At 47.0% G+C, this 17,108-nt stretch overlaps 1 protein-coding gene across 2 annotated transcripts in view; it reads left to right on the forward strand.

Moving 5' to 3' along the window:
- Positions 1-17,108, forward strand: part of ldb2a (LIM domain binding 2a) — a 44,405-nt gene that overhangs the window by 22,179 nt on the left and 5,118 nt on the right. Inside the window, exons 3-8 of one of the 2 annotated variants that reach the window (XM_067247422.1) lie at positions 4,367-4,539; positions 8,771-8,893; positions 11,500-11,583; positions 13,249-13,372; positions 15,671-15,724; positions 16,545-16,678. In XM_067247422.1, the coding sequence (XP_067103523.1) occupies positions 4,367-4,539; positions 8,771-8,893; positions 11,500-11,583; positions 13,249-13,372; positions 15,671-15,724; positions 16,545-16,678 (692 nt within the window). The remainder of the gene's footprint in view (positions 1-4,366; positions 4,540-8,770; positions 8,894-11,499; positions 11,584-13,248; positions 13,373-15,670; positions 15,725-16,544; positions 16,679-17,108) is intronic. The other variant, XM_067247423.1, reaches the window with a different exon arrangement.

The raw sequence follows: 17,108 nt of genomic DNA on the forward strand, positions 1-17,108 counted from the left end.
CCTCCCCCACCTTCCCCCACCCCTCTCCTGCCCTCCTCCCATCACTCTCCTCCCCCACCTTCCCCCACCCCTCTCCTGCCCTCCTCCCATCACTCTCCTCCCCCACCTTCCTCCTCCCCTCTCCTCCCCTCCTCCCACCCCTCGTTCCAAATCCAGTTCTACCTTTTGCAGGATTCCTGTTGGGATGTAATGGGCTCCAATCTACCTCCATGAGCCCCACTGTGAGGCTGCCTGTCCTGCTCTGACAGGGGGGCAGGGGACCAGGGGGCTCGTTGACCAACAGTCAAGTCCTCCTTCATCCTCTCACCGGCTCTGTCGGATTGAGATGAATTTTTATCTTTTAACCTCATATTCAGAAATCTCATCTGATCTAATTAAAAACAGTTTTTGTAGGTGGCAGAAGGTTTTATGTTCATATGTGCAGAGTGTGTGTTGTGTGTGTGTGTGTGTGTGTGTGCATTGCCGTTTCCATGTCAGGGTGAGTGTGTGTGTGTGTGTGTGTGTGGATGAGGGTTTTTGTGCTCTTAGCCTAGTCCAGTCCCTGGGTGCTTCATTATATACAATGTCTTCTGTATGTTTCACAGTGGTCACACACCAACCCCCATCCTTCTCCTCTCGCTCTCTCTCTTTCTCTACCCTCTCTCTCTCCTCCTACAGCACACACACAAACACACATGCACAGATGCACACACACACACAAACGCTTCCAGCCCCCACACCCACAAATGAATAGATCTCATAAGGTAAACCATGAAGTAATGGTTAAATAATATTCAGCCTTCAATATTGTAGCCTCACAGTAAAGTTTATTCCAATGTGACCAGTTTGTCTTCATCAAACTGAAGCCAAGTGTGGCTTAGGACTACAACACGTGTGTGTGTGTGTGTGTATTCTCTCTGTTGCCTGAGTGTGAATGCGCCAGCGCCCCCCCCCTCCTCCCCTCCACCTTCTCCCCCCATCCCCACCCCCCCCCCTACTCCACCTCCTCCCCCCATCCATCCATCCCTCCTCCTCCCCCCCCTACTCCACCTCCGCCCCCATCCCCTCCTCCCCCTACTCCACCCCCTCACACCATCCATCCATCCCTCCTCCTCCCCCCCTACTCCACCTCCTCCCCCATCCCTCCTCCCCCCCCCTACTCCACCTCCTCCCCCCCCTACTCCACCTCCTCTCCCATCCCTCCTCCTCCCCATCCCTCCTCCTCCTCCCCATCCCTCCTCCTCCCCCCATCCCTCCTACTCCCCCCACCCCCTCCTCCCCTCCTCCTCCCCTGCCTGCTAGCAGAATATTTCAGCTTCTTTCTGGCTCTGGCTCCTGGCAGGCGTCCTGGCGGCTCGCGGGGGGAACAATTCCACAAAGTGGCATGAATTAATGCGGCTAATTAACACCACGTTAATTATTTGTAAATTGTGTGTTTGGGTACACATTACTTGAGAGGCATATGTTGCTTGTCGTGTTCGCCCAAAAACGAGCGCGGGCTAATCCTGTCTCTCAAGTGAGGACATCTGAAGACGAGCCAATCAGAACGCTAGCTGGTGGGAAGACGAAGGAAGCATAGAGAGTGGAACCGGCGCGAGGAGGGGAAAGATTCAAAACAGACTCATTTCTCTGTGTGTTGGACTACAAGGAGGAGAGAGATTCCTGTTTTGTTGTTGTCATTAATTAGTGTGTTGTTTTGTTACCGTGAGAACAGTAATCATCTCAACAAGCTTGGGGGCCCGTTTCTCTACCACGGGGCCCTAGACGGGCGATTCTGGGGAGGAAACACAAATGTGCTTGTGTACATTTACATTTAGTCATTTAGCAAGGACACAACGTCAGTTGGCATGACCGGGAATCGAACTGGCAACCTTCGGATTACTAGCCCGATTCCCTCACCGCTCAGCCACCTGACTCCCTGACACCTGACTTGTGTAGACACCAAGACATAACTCATCCCCACTGAGACCATGTACACTACAATACATACAGTGCAGTTAGCCTATCTAGACTAATAAGGGCGTCAGGTGGCTGAGCGGTGAGGGAAGCAGGCTAGTAATCTGAAGGTTGCCAGTTCGATTCACCCTACTTGCCTCGGGGGAATGTCCCTGTACTTACTGTAAGTCGCTCTGGATAAGAGCGTCTGCTAAATGACTAAATGTAAATAGGCTTCATTAAGATAATTATCTAGAATTTGCGATGTTTCTATTTAATTGGAAATATTTGACCACCTGCTGCCCCCTCTTATAGTATGTACAGTAGATCATTTAGGGGCCTAGAATACTGATGGGGCAATAACTGGTTTTGGAGCTTGAAACCTTGGAGGCCATCGTGCCTGCTCCACATCTAGCAGGGTGTCTCTGGAAGCTGGGTGCATTGTGAGGCTGATTCTGCATTTAGAAGGAAAGACTCGCTGCTCCTTTCCTCTGTTAAACCGCTCTTCCACCTTCTCCTCTTCCCTCTCTCTCCCCTACTCCTCCTCCTCCCTCTCCCCTCCTCCTCCTCCCTCTCTCCCCTCCTCCTCCTCCCTCTCTCCCCTCCTCCTCTTCCCTCTCTCCTCTCCTCATCCCTCTCTCTTCTATTCCTCCCTCTCTCTCCCCTCCTCCTTCCTCCCTCTCTCCTCTCCCCGCTGTCTCCATGTACCTATCCCCCCTTCTCTTTCTCCTTCTCTCTTCGTTCTTTTTTTCCTTCTCCTCGGCGCGAAGCATTTGCAGTCAGCTACACTACTTGGCTCACTTTGTTTTTCAACGGTGAAGAGAAGGGGGGGGGGGGCAGAGAGATATGGTGGATGTGGGGAGGGGGGAGAGAGATATGGTGGATGTGGGGAGGGGGGCAGAGAGATATGGTGGATGTGGGGAGGGGGGCAGAGAGATATGGTGGATGTGGGGAGGGGGGCAGAGAGATATGGTGGATGTGGGGAGGGGGGAGAGAGATATGGTGGATGTGGGGAGGGGGGCAGAGAGATATGGTGGATGTGGGGAGGGGGGCAGAGAGATATGGTGGATGTGGGGAGGGGGGCAGAGAGATATGGTGGATGTGGGGAGGGGGGAGTGGAGAGGAAAAAGGTTGACATCAGAGAAAGATGTGTGTTCTATGTGTGTTATTTACACACATAGAACGCAAATCTTTCTTCCTCCTCTCCTTCCTCCTCCACCTCCTTTCCCTCCTTCTCCACCTCCTCTCCTTCCTCCTCCATCCTCTCCTCCTCAAGCCATAGCTCACATGGCGTAAAATGTTATGTTTATTTAGTCATGCCCGACTTTATCGAATTTGAAAAAACATACCAGTCACGGGTACTCTCTCTCTCTCTCATTCAATCTCTCTCTCTCTCCCTCTGTCCCTCCCTCCCTCCCTCTCTCTGGAGAACCCACTGCTCAGTCATAACCTAGGGAGTGTCCCTCCACTGTCTGGGGGGACATTTCTAAATTAAGTTTTATTTCCTTCGCCTTTCTATATAATATAATTCCACCCAGCAGAGTGTTGACTCTGAGATGGATTATTTCTGCTTCAAATCAGAGGCCGTGCTTCTGTGTAATGTAACGCTACGTTTTACAGGCAATGCTATAATGATGAATATTTGACAGAATAACAGAGACTTGTTAGGCACGAGGAAGTGAAGGATGAAGGGTTCCCAGCATGGTCCTGGTAGCGAAGGCAGACTTCCATTTCAACAACAGTTCACTTTCGAGAACACTGTACCTGCAGTGCTTTGGATAGACCGTCATCTTTAACAAATTGAATATTCAGATAGTCTTGTAGCCTGACTGATAAAAGGCACTTGTCCGGATTTTGCATAATATCACGTGTATCCAAAAGCCTGATCTTTTTAAATCACCCATTATATTATTTTAAACAGAGGAAAGACTGACAAAAGACACAAGCTAGCCTGAGGGCAGAAGGCTCTTGACATACTTTCCACATTCCTTCTCCTGGTCTCGTTTGGATTGATGAATAACTGAACCCTTCATGTATTTCTTGTGTCGTCTATCTGATCACTACTCCTCTATACAAACATCCACCGATTGTTAATTATGTTTGTTGACGGTGAAACAAACAAATCAGTCATTTTATAACCTGCTGGTAAAAGTATGTACTGCTTGGCATTGCTGTTTCATTTTTTTTTATGCTGCTAACAGCATGTGGAAAGAAACGTGAAAGCAGAACTGTGGGGTTGTAAGGTTTACACCGTAAGGATCTACCGGCAGAGAAACGTTAACCAAACTGGCGTCCCTCCACACACCGGTACCATACGCCGTACAGTGGCTGATCTAATGTGATGCAGTCCTCAAATGACTCTCTTAGTCAGCAACTCATTACTGGAGTTAGAGGTCCTCTCAACCCAGTGATGACTAGGGACTTATCTCTCCTCCTCTCCCTCTCCCTCCAGCCATCGGACGGACTCTGATCCCACGTTACTTCTCCACGGTGTTCGAAGGCGGAGTCACCGACCTCTACTACATCCTGAAACACGCCAAGGAGTCCTTCCACAACTCCTGCATCACGGTGGACTGCGATCAGTGTACCATGGTCACGCAGCACGGGAAACCAATGTTTACAAAGGTAAGACCTGACCCAGGACCTGTGAGTGTGAATAATTCATCACACCAGATGATAATCGGCCAAGTGAGGCATTTAACTGGTCAAAGATCAAATCAATTCTATGAGGAGAATAAAAAATCTTTCTTTGGATGTGTGTGTAATTCAATTAGGGCTGAAACTGGCTCGTCTGCAATCACAAGGCTGATATGGTGTGCAGTACCTGGCTCAGTAAAGGTTGATGAAAGGCCTGCAGATGAAAGGCATTTGCTGTGAAGTGACTGTGTGTTGTGTTTGGCTGTGTCTGCATCACTTGAGAACTGTAGGCAGCAGACCAAGAGGAAGCGGACAAGGTCATTCTCGGGGCATCGCGTCGTAGCAGGACTACGCACATGCAGTTTTTGCAACAGAATAAAAATAAAAAAAAACATTTTCTACAGAAGTCGACCAACAAGAAATTGAGTGGTGGTGGGGTGCTCCGCATATAGAAATTTTTCACATATATAAATATTTTAAAAAAAATATACAGAAAAAAAAATATATATACACAGTATATATAGAGGCCCGGGTACACCTCCCCCCCTGGCCCGGGTACACCCCCCCCCCTGGCCCGGGTACACCCCCCCCCTGGCCCGGGTACACCTCCCCCCCCTGGCCCGGGTACACCTCCCCCCCTGGCCCGGGTACACCTCCCCCCCTGGCCACTCCTGGGTTCACACTGGAGTCCTCTGTCTTGACGACCACGTCTACGAAGCAGCTGCGCCACAGGAAAGCTCTTCGATGGCGCGGGCGGACGGTTTTCATACCGTGGAATGAGTTTCAGAGATTCAACTCGGTTGTGCACCTGCTCTATGTACAGCACGCACACCCCAGGTACAGACGACGTGAACATGGCCGTCTACCAGAGGGGACGCTCTGCTGTCTGCTGAATTTCAATCAAGGCGCTAGAAAGAGAGGCTAAAGAGATGCCATGTACCATGAGTCTGAACACAGCAGTGAGGCACACTGCATGATTTTAACAGTCACACATTTCACGCCTGTAAAACTACATTACCCACAATGCCCCGAGCCTCTGCACTGAAACAGGAAGCAGCGTGTTACAGGAAGCAGAGTGTAACAGGAAGCAGTGTGTAACAGGGAGTAGCGTGTAACAGGAAGCATTGTGTAACAGGAAGCACTGTGTAACAGGAAGCAGCGTATAACAGGAAGCAAAGTGTAACAGGAAGCAGCGTGTAACAGGAAGCAGCGTGTAACAGGAAGCATCCTGTAACAAGAAGCAGCGTGTAACAGGAAGCATCGTATAACAGGAAGCAGTGTGTAACAGGAAGCAGCGTGTAACAGGAAGCACTGTGTAACCAGAAGCAGCGTGTAACAGTAAAAACCAAAGAGGCGTGAAGAAATTGTGAAATGAACAAAACTGTAAAAATAATATTGTAACTAGTTCTAGAAAGATCGAGCCAAATTATGTATATACTGTATACATTTAGTACACTAAACAACCGAGATGACATTTACTTAACAAACCCCATTTAGGTGGAAGGGAAGAAAAAAATAATTCATTAAAAAATTGCAATAACAGAGAGACGGTCTCTCTCAGCTCACAGTCCCTGAGCTCTGGAGTACTGAATCTCAATCAGGTCTGCCTCGTGCCCCTCCTCCCTCTCTCCCTCCCTCCCCCATCCCTCCCCCCCTCCCTCCCTCCCTCCCCCATCCCTCATCCCTGGAGAAATCATTCCCCGCTCTCTCTCTCTCTTTCTCTCCTTGGCCCAGAGGGAGGAGCCCTTTGTGATCCCGCTGGGAATGATCTGGATGTGTAAACTGGGGGTGTGAGGACGGTAGAGGTGTGGGGGGGGAGGTGTGTGTGTGTGTAAGGGGGAGGGGTGGCAGGGTGGGGTGAGGTGGCAGGGTGTTGATCTGGCCAACAAGACCCCCCGCTGAGCCCTTTTGGTATCCCATCACCTCTATTCACTACCCAGCAGGCTTTACTACACCTGGGTTGTGTGAGTGTGTGTGTGTCGGGGCCAGGGCCTTGTTAGCCAGCCCCAGGAGGTAGGGACTCCCTGGGCTGAGAGAGGAGCCAGACAGCTTCATCCCATCGCCCTCCGACACTGGAGAAGCCTCCAGTGTTTACCTCCATCAGGAGAAAAGTCACGTTTACAAGGGGGACTCCATGCACGTTGACTTATCCAGCGTGTACAGTGCACCACTTCCTGTGGCCGACGACAACCACAGACTGTTGATGGTCGTCAGCCATGTACTGTTGGGGATGTACTGTGGTGGGAGCTGCGATGCTCACGTTGTGAGGATTCGCTGGTTCTCTGCACTTACCAGGGTGATCCTGGCTGGTCTGATTTGGAAAGAGATTTACGACCCCACTCTAAAAGCAAAGGAGGGGTTCTCAGTGGGTTCTCATCAGTTTAATTCAGCAGGGTCGTGCCGTTCTCACTTTGGTTCAATCCTCAGAAAGATCACAACAAGGGTTCTGTATGAATGATCCACACTGTGGAGAGATACAGTAGTTGAATGACAAGGCAGTTTAGGTCATGTAGTAATCGGATTGATCAACTGTGAGTCAGGTGGCTGAGCGGTGAGGGAGTCGGACTAGTAATCCGAAGGTTGCCAGTTTGATTCCCGGTCATGCCAACTGACGTTGTGTCCTTGGGCAAGGCACTTCACCCTACTTGTCTCGGGGGAATGTCCCTGTACTTACTGTAAGTCGCTCTGGATAAGAGCGTCTGCTAAATGACTAAATGTAATGTAAATGTAACTGTGGGAAGGGTTTGTCTGCAGTCACTTCTGTGATTGGAAGTTGTAGTGGTGTTTACATCACTGGATGTATCGTATATTGAACTTGCTCTTATCTCTGGGCCCGAGGTCATCCGTCAGATAAACAGTTAGAGTTATAATCAAAGTAGAATTAAGGCCTTTCCATTGTCCATTAAACACTTAATGCTGGATTATTTTCAAACATTTCTTCACGCTGCACTAATCCACTCTAATCTACTAAATACATCCACATTTTCAGACAGATTGCCCATCAACAGTATCAGAGCAAATGCAGCCAAACGTGTTTCCGATAGAGAGCTCGGATCCAGGAAAATGAGTATATTTTTGAGATATCTATAAATATAAGTGCTGACTGCAGCTAACAGGAAGGCTAAGCCCTGGCTGGTTGTGTGAGGAGATACCATGTTCTCCTCTCAGGAGGAGGAAGCAGACTACCACAGCACTGGAAGGGGTTAAATCACATATTCAATGGTTTAGGAGCTGCATGCGGAGAAAAAAAAAATCCTTTTTTTTTATATATATACTTTTTCTTTTTCCGGCGTGGCGGAGCTAGCTAGCAGCGACCCACGTGACTTGGGGCCTGTTTGCCCGCCAGCTTCTTTCTTGTTGATCCTCCAGAGACCATCTGTGCTAGGGGCATTGATTAGAGTGTGTCTGCTGGGATTACATCTTTTCGGTTGCCATGCCAACTAATCAGCTGATTTTTTTTTCCCCTTCCTCCCTCCTCCCTCTCCCCTCCTCTCCTCTCCTCGCCTGCTCTGGCTCACTCCTCTCCCCCGGTTGCCACAGCAACGAAACATAGGGAAACGCAAGGGCCCCGGCTAAGCGCTGAATTCTGCTAAAGGCAAAATATGTGTTTTTTTCCTCTCTCTCGCTTGCTCTCTCTCTCTCGCTCTCTCCCTCTCCCTCTCTGTCTCTTAATTGGAAGCTCACTCTGACCCAAAGATCCTTTGTCTCTCATGTAAACACACCTTTCTCTATATCTTTTTAAAAGTCGTTGTGGTCTGGAAAAGCAGACACTCTAACTGAGTAGAGCTCCAAAAAAAGTGTGCATTAGCAGCCTGCACCTCTTACAGGAGCCGGCCTGCTCCTCTAACAGGAGCAGCCTGTACGCTACCAGGAGCCGGTCTGCTACACATGAACATCCAGTTGTTGTTTATGAAACAAAATCCTTTTGTTTGGAGCTGATTAAACGAGCTGATTAAACGGACGACTGCATGTCAGGGAGAGAAGGCGTGGGACTGTGAGATAAGAAACAGCTCAGTGGTTAGAGCATTTGACTGCAGATCAGGGGGGGGGGTCACAGGTTTAATTCCTTCTCCGTACGTCACTTTGGATGAAAGTGACTGCTAAATGAATGCATCACTGGAAAGTGAACCAAGTTGTTGTGTGTGTGTGACCTGTGTTGTTGTGTGTGTGTGACCTGTGTTGTTGTGTGTGTGTGACCTGTGTTATTGTGTGTGGACAGGTGTGCACAGAGGGACGTCTCATCCTAGAGTTTGCCTTCGATGACCTGATGAGGATCAAGACCTGGCACTTCACCATCAGACAGTACAGAGAGCTCATCCCCCGCAGCATACTGGCCATGCACGTAAGTCACACACACACACACACACACACACACTCATATATACACACACACACACTCATATATACACACACACACTCATATATACACACACACACTCATATACACACACACACTCCCATACACACACGGACATCTTCAACATGTGTTGGACCACTCCTGCCCTCTCAGGTGTCCCTTTGAACACACCCCTCCAGTCTTCTACACTACCAAGACACCAACTAGTATTCTGTACTGCCTGGGCCACCGCAAAGTCACTAGCTATTCATGAGCACAGGAATTTAAATGGAGACAAAGCAGTTTGAAAAGTGTTCCAATTTGGACAGGATTTTATAAACCAATTTATTTGCGAGACATCAAAGGCGGCTTTGGATAAAAGACAGACCCTTGCCGGGAAATTAAAAATTATAAATATACAACAAAAACAAGTTCAACTGAATAATCACTTTAATTCCGTAAGTGTTATAAACATTACACAGAAAGGGCACTTTAAGGAGAAACTTATAGGTACCTGCAACACCCCTCTTATACTAATCACATATCCATACGTTTCATAATCTGGTATGTCCTCATATGAGTCACGTACATAATATGTTTACTCTGCATATGCATTCAACCTCTAACCTAAACAACACCTCATAGCACTTTCCACACCTGACAGACACATGTTCTCCTCTGAAACGTTCTCCTCGGCCCTCTGGGCCCAAAGGTATATTTTAGAAGTGTCTTTTTTTTGGTACAGCCAGCCTTCTTTTTGGTTAAAATCTTCATATAAAATTCACACACCATTAAATTGCCCCCCATGGGTCTTCACACTTATTCCAGGAGAGAGGGGTGTGGAGGGCTTAGTCCGGATGTGTGTGTCTCCGTGTGAATGATGCGCAAACGTGAGTTAGCTGTTGTGATAAAAGCCTCGACTAATGCGGCACAGAGACAGGATTGTGACTCAGAAATGAAGAATCTGCAGTCCCTGCTCACATATACAGTATATGTGCGTGTGTGTATATACAGTATGTGTGTGTATATATATACACATACACACACATATATATGTAAGATGTGTAGGATATGCACATATATTGTGCATACACATGTATGTGTCAGATGGCTGAGCGGTTAGGGAGTCGGGCTAGTAATCTGAAGGTTACCGGTTCGATTCCCGGCTGTGCAAAAATGACGTTGTGTCCTTGGGCAAGGCACTTCACCCTACTTGCCTCGGGGGGAATGTCCCTGTACTTACTGTAAGTCGCTCTGGATAAGAGCGTCTGCTAAATGACTAAATGTAAATGTACACGTATGTATGTGTAAACACAAACATGTACACACACAGACTGTATATGCATATATAGTAGCAAAAGTTTTAAAAAACGTATAAAAAACTATAAAAGTAAAGCTAAAATGCAATGCTTTTTTTGGACTTTTCTATTGCAGCACAGATACAGAAGACAAAGAATATATATTTCTGATCATATTTTTGTAAAAAATCTTTGGTGCCTAAGATGTTTTCACAGTACTGTATATATACACAGAAATATACTGAAATGCACAAAGGCACACACAGGCACTGAAGAGGTCTGTCATTAACACACACACAGGCACACATGCAGTTTTAAGCATTCAGCTCTGGAATGGTGCTCAATGCTGTTGTCGGTAACCATGGTTTTCGAGGAATGGTCTTACGGTCAAATCCTGCTGTGTATACCCACTTTCTAAATCAAAATCACATACACCTACATAAACATCCATTTAAAAGATCTCCAGAGATTATTATTTTTGAATAGGCGCCAGATCAGCCTGTAGATTCAAAAATGACTTTTCCCATGTTTGAAACATAGAAATCTTAAACAAGAAATCTCCTCTCCTTCACTCCTGGTGTGGTGTACAGTAGAGGAAGGCTTGATATTTTCCTTCTTGACTGTCTTTTCACCACGATGCAAGCTGAGATGGAGCGATGCATATTTCATAAGGTGGTGAATATGAGTGAGCCTTGAGACTGGGCCATCTCTTGCTTTGTCAATATGTGCAGCTTTTTTTTATTTTTTTATTTTTATTTTATTTATTTTTTGCTATAGGAAAAGAAAAAGAGGAGCTGAGAAGCCAGATAGAACGTTAGCAGAATTGAACGTTAGTAGAATAGAACGTTAGCAGAATACAACGTTAGCAGAATAGAACACAACTTCAGATTTAATTCAGACTCTAAAAAGGTGACACATAACGGGAGTCAGATGGCTGAGCGGTGAGGGAGTCGGGCTAGTAATCAGAAGGTTGCCAGTTTGATTCCCAGCTGTGCCAAATGACGTTGTGTCCTTGGGCAAGGCACTTCACCCTACTTGCCTCAGGGGAATGTCCCTGTACTTACTGTAAGTCTCTCTGGATAAGAGCGTCTGCTAAATGACTAAATGTAATAACCTCATGAATGATGGGGCTGTGTGTGAACTACCAGGACAATAACAGACAGTTTGCTTGTGGATTCAAGCAACGGACATGGCATTTTGATAGAAGGATAGTTGCCGGCAGTAATAGCTGTTGGGTTAATTTCTTTCACAGTAATTAGCAATCTAGGAACGAGTTCTTCAGTAAGTGTTCACTGTACTGGCCTTCACCCACAGGCACAAGACCCTCAGGTGCTGGAGCAGCTTTCTAAAAACATCACCCGCATGGGCCTGACCAACTTCACCCTCAACTACCTCAGGGTAAGAGCCCCACTGCCTGTCTGTTTTCCTGTCTGTCTGCCAGTCTGCCTCACTCCCTCCCTCTGTCTCCCTCTCTCTCTGTATCTCCCTCCCTTCCTTTATCTGTCTCTCCCTCCCTCCCTTTCTCTGTCTCTTTCTCCCTCCCTGTCTCTCTCTCTCTTTCTCTCTGTCTCTTTCTCCCTCCCTCTCTCTCCCTCTCTCCCTCTCTCTCTCTCTCTCTCCCTCTCTTTCTCTCTCTCTCTCTCTCTCTCTCTCTCTCTCTCTCTCTCTCTCTCTCTCTCTCTCTCTCTCTCTCTGTCTGCCTGTATGTTTTGTTCACATGTCCGTACTAAAGCGAAAGTGAACACTCTCTCCACTTGAGTCAATATTCCTTTAATCAACGCATAACTCCCTCAGAGGTAACCTTATGTGTGTCCTTGTTTACTTTTTAGGTACATTCTCTGATGTATTTATAACATATACTTAGCGAAAGTACTGGGTAAGCTGTCTGAGAAGGAATACATTAGTCATTATTTCAGAGGGCTTTGTTTGCTCTTTTTCAGTCCACGGCTGAGTGACAGCTACGATTTCCAAATGGGAGAACAAGAGAACGAAAGAGAGAGGGAGAGCGAGAGAGGGAGCGAATTAATTGGATAGAGAAAATTAGCATAACATTAATGAACACTCCCTGTTGAGACTCATAATTGTGAAATGCTGCGCAGTAGCCAAGGAACATCCACTGTTTATTATGACTGCGGAGAGAGAAAGAGCTTTTGGGGATATTTTAATGACCATTCTTTACATTTTGTGTTAGTGGGAGTGAGGAGGGGAGGAGGGGTGGGGGGGAGGGAAGGAAGGGTTGAAGAGGGTCTCTGTGTTGCTGTTCATTTTCAGACCTTCAAGGTTCTAGTTTACTGCCACAATTAGAAACCTTTCAGGAATGCATTTACTTTTTATAATCTCGCTGACGAAAACCAAACATAATCCAGTCATCTATAATCCAATCTTTTTTTTTTCTCTCCAATGATTTATCCAAATTATTTTGGAATCTCAGAATTACTCTCAGCCAGCTTCATTACAAAAGCCAGCCTGTTTGTGTTTCAGTAATAAATGCTGGTCTGGTGGAGAACTTGGCAGGCTTTCCCAGGTGAAGGGAGGGTTTTATACCCAAAAAGAATATAGTGTAAACATCGGTCTTCCGCCAGCTGAACTGATTTTATGTTATCTGAACATTGCTGAGTGTTGAAGTAAAATACACCCTTTCCCCGCACAAACGCCGTCCTTATTGTCTTTCGAAAGGCGCTTTCCCACCATTTATCAGTTCTTCCTTAAGGGTGACGGCTTCCTGGCTAAGGGTCAAAACCGGTCCTTCTTTTACTTGTTTTTTGCAGTCAGCCTGTTTAAGCCTTTCCATGTATTAGGGCTGCAGGCTTCCTACCATTCTGCCTGTAAATAGCTCTTGTTTTCAGGCTCAAATCCAGGGATTGTTCACTGTGCTGCCGGAGGATATTCCAGTGTCAGGAAGAGAATATCAGTAGAGAGCATGGGCTTAGAGAGCTGTTCCCATCGCCTACCACTCAGCACCGCGCTGTAGAAACAAGCCCAAACTAACACTGGGACACAGGTGTGTGTGGGTGTGTGTAACATAAACTAAAATGCTCCTTTGTGCACCTTTGTGGTCCACAGCTGTGTGTCATACTGGAGCCCATGCAGGAACTCATGTCCAGGCACAAGACCTACAACCTCAGTCCTAGGGACTGTCTGAAGACATGCCTGTTCCAAAAGTGGCAGAGGATGGTGGCTCCACCAGGTAACATTTGCACTGCCTACCTAACCAAGCCCGCTTCTTTGACAGAAGCAGTCCAAATAACAGAAGGTAATGAAATGTTTTGATCGCATGATTTGTGTTACTGAATGTCTATCCGTATTTCACAGTGCTTGAAAAATGTATTCTACATGTTTGAAATTAATCAGAAATGTCTCCTGAATCTTAATTGCGACCTAGCGGCCGTGTCAGAGTTTGATGGATGGTAAGGGGGGGAGGTTCTTGATAATAGTTGGTTTAAATTGGTCGTGCGCAGTCTTAAGCTGGAGGAAAAAAACAGCAGAATTCTGGACACATTTGAGGGCTACAAATTACTGCAATGTTCGCCGAGTCGTGACGAGATGTCTTTTAAAAACCAACACCAGTACAAACCCTCTGACTCAAACCTGTGTTACTAGGAGAGTAGCTGAACTTTAATTAAGAGGGTCCACTGTAATCAAACCACCAAATCCAACTCCCTCGCCAGCGTCTTCCCAAGTGTACTGTGCAGACTGTTCACTTTGAAAAGGAAAATGGAGTTTCACAGGATTAGAGTCAGAACGCTCCTGAGTTTCAGAGCCCACTGTCAGCGACTTCATTGTGCACAGTGGGAGACGATTATTGTCATGTAGTTTACATACATTAACTGCATGGTAATGCAGAAAATGATACACTGTCACCAGTTACTTAACACCTAAACACTATATGCTTTTGTAACAATAAGTTTTGGTTAATATGTACTTCCATACCAGTCAAGCACATATGGTATATTACAGAAAGAATCATTTTAACTAAAGGTTGTTATTGTAATCCAAGATGTTCTTGTTTTTAAGATCCGTTTTTTTAAACAATAGAGAGGTGTCCTGTCTCTCACTCCAGCGTCGATACTTTGACCCAGACTGAAACTGAATTGTTCTGCTGAACCGTAATGGCGGTTTCCTTATTAGCTCTGTTTTTCGTCTTTCCTCCCATTATTCCCAGGCCGGGAGAATGGTCCAGCCGTAGTCAGGAAGGGAGAGGGGAAGCGTTTCTGCCCTGATAAGTCTTTTGGGTGGAAATGGAAGCGAATTTTAGTGCGTCACTCTCGCAGGATCAGGGAAGCCAAAAAAGGTTGTCAGTGACAATGGGCCACATGTCCTCCTCAGTGTGTCAGCGCTGGGCCTGACAGCGTGTGGGCCTCGGTGTGTCAGCGCTGGGCCTGACAGCGTGTGGGCCTCGGTGTGTCAGCGCTGGGCCTGACAGCGTGTGGGCCTCAGTGTGTCAGCGCTGGGCCTGACAGCGTGTGGGCCTCGGTGTGTCAGCGCTGGGCCTGACAGCGTGTGGGCCTCGGTGTGTCAGCGCTGGGCCTGACAGCGTGTGGGCCTCAGTGTGTCAGCGCTGGGCCTGACAGCGTGTGGGCCTCAGTGTGTCAGCGCTGGGCCTGACAGCGTGTGGGCCTCGGTGTGTCAGGGCTGGGCCTGACAGCGTGTGGGCCTCAGTGTGTCAGCGCTGGGCCTGACAGCGTGTGGGCCTCGGTGTGTCAGGGCTGGGCCTGACAGCGTGTGGGCCTCGGTGTGTCAGGGCCGGGCCTGACAGCGTGTGGGCCTCGGTGTGTCAGGGCTGGGCCTGACAGCGTGTGGGCCTCAGTGTGTCAGGGCCGGGCCTGACAGCGTGTGGGCCTCAGTGTGTCAGGGCTGGGCCTGACAGCGTGTGGGCCTCGGTGTGTCAGTGTGTCAGCCTCTGAATCTTCTGCGTCTGTCAGACGGCTGCTTCTCAGACTCCCGCAGCCTCTCCTTGGTCACCAGAAGAGTTTGACTTTTGCTAGTTTGAGCAGATTCAATATCAAAGCATCTCCCTTGGTGTGATTAGTAAGAACCTCAAAAAATGTATTTCATTTTTGAAGATCACACGATGGTTATTTGTCTCACAGGGATTATAAAGGATGCTGTTATTTTCACAAGCACCCTGGACATTTCAAATAAATACAACGGATGTGTTTCAGAAATTATTTTAGAGTTAAGGAGCATTTCTACCTCTACAGTACTAATACTAATACGAGTCTCATCACTTCACTTGTCAATAGATTGCTTAGATAATCCCAGTCACGGCAGTCTAAAAGTTATTTATAGATGTACAAATACTTGTTTTATTGAAGCATGATTCCTCTAATAACATTGGAAGAAACAGCCTTGTATGTACATTGCAGTGAATGTACAACTATCTTCCAGTCTGCCTGTTGACATATTTTGTCTCTCTATGTTTGACACAGTTAGTAATACAGTAACAACGTTAATAAAACCAAATTCATTTTGGTTCCGGTTTCAGCTGGACACCCACAGAACTTCAAAACGGAAATATTTCCCACAAATCACAAAAAAGGTACCTTTTCTGTCTTCTACTGTGAGCTTTTAATAGACGTAGCCTTAGAGTAACGTCATGTTTTAAGGGAGGGGCATTCTCTTGCTGAACAGAATGCCATGAAATACATTTTGTGTGCATATACATCATGGATGCTCAACTGCAGAGAAAGAAATCCGACCATTCAAACACTAAACACATTTTTATCCACTAAATACTTTGCTAAGAAAATCCTCACTGCTGAAAATGATTTATTAAAAATGACATGCTGTATCATTACGTGGTAATAGTTTGACATTAAATACTGACGCAAACCTTTCCTCTCAAACATGATTAGACAGAGAGAAGACTGCTACAGATGGCATATCCCTACAGATTTAGATCATGGATGTGTTCATTTTCTCAGTTGAGCACATGCAGTATAATTTAGCTGTTTTGCCACAGGTCAGAATCTTAAACACATGTATATGACACTGAGCAGCACAGTTCTCTGTTGAGCGGTTATGCACATGACCCAGGTTGCTTCTTACTAGTGCATGTCACGGGAGATGTTAACGTGTGAGATTTCACCACGGAAGAAAACCAAGCATGGGTCTCCTTAGAGTAGCCGCTCTGTCTGTGCATGTGTGTTATGTGTCTGCTTGACGTGTGTGTAAGAAGTTCAGGATGGTTATGTGTGTGGTGTGTGTGTGTTGAATGCGTATGTGTGAAAGACGTGTATGGCGGGTGCGTGGCGTGTGTGTGTGCGCGTGCGTGCACGTGCGTGCGCGTGTGTGTGTGTGCTACCTTGTGTGTTGCTTTATGTTGTCTGTTTCTGTTTCTCTTGCTGGTCGTGCCAAAGCTGAGCCCGCCAGGCAAACCGCCACGAAGAGGAGGAAAAGGAAGAACTCAGCCAGCAGTGCCAACAGCGGCGTCGGCAACACCAACAAGAAACGCAGCCCTGCCACAAACTTCAGCCTCTCCAGTCAGGTACCTGTAAGCATCAATGCCACTGGGTTTGGTCTTCCTATCTTTTTATACACACACACACACATACACACACATACACACATACACACACACACATACACACACACATACACACACATACACACACACACACACACATACACACATACACACACACACATACACACACACACACACACACACGGACAGACATACAGATAAAACAAAAGACAAACAGAACCTATCTATTTATAGGCTACGTAGAGAATTCAGGGATTATTCTGTGTCAGTAAACTGTAACAGAGACATCTGACACAGTTGAGGTTAAACAGACCCTTAAACACCTCCACATAGAGCCTCGGGAGAAGACGATATTGGCTTTCTGTTGTTTACCATGGGATCCATCCTTGGGTATATAGCCTAAAGGTTTAGCTGCTGTCTGCCTAGTCCGCCTGGC

Source organism: Osmerus mordax, chromosome 12 (genome assembly GCF_038355195.1).
Source record: "Osmerus mordax isolate fOsmMor3 chromosome 12, fOsmMor3.pri, whole genome shotgun sequence".
In the NCBI taxonomy this organism is placed as follows: domain Eukaryota; kingdom Metazoa; phylum Chordata; class Actinopteri; order Osmeriformes; family Osmeridae; genus Osmerus; species Osmerus mordax.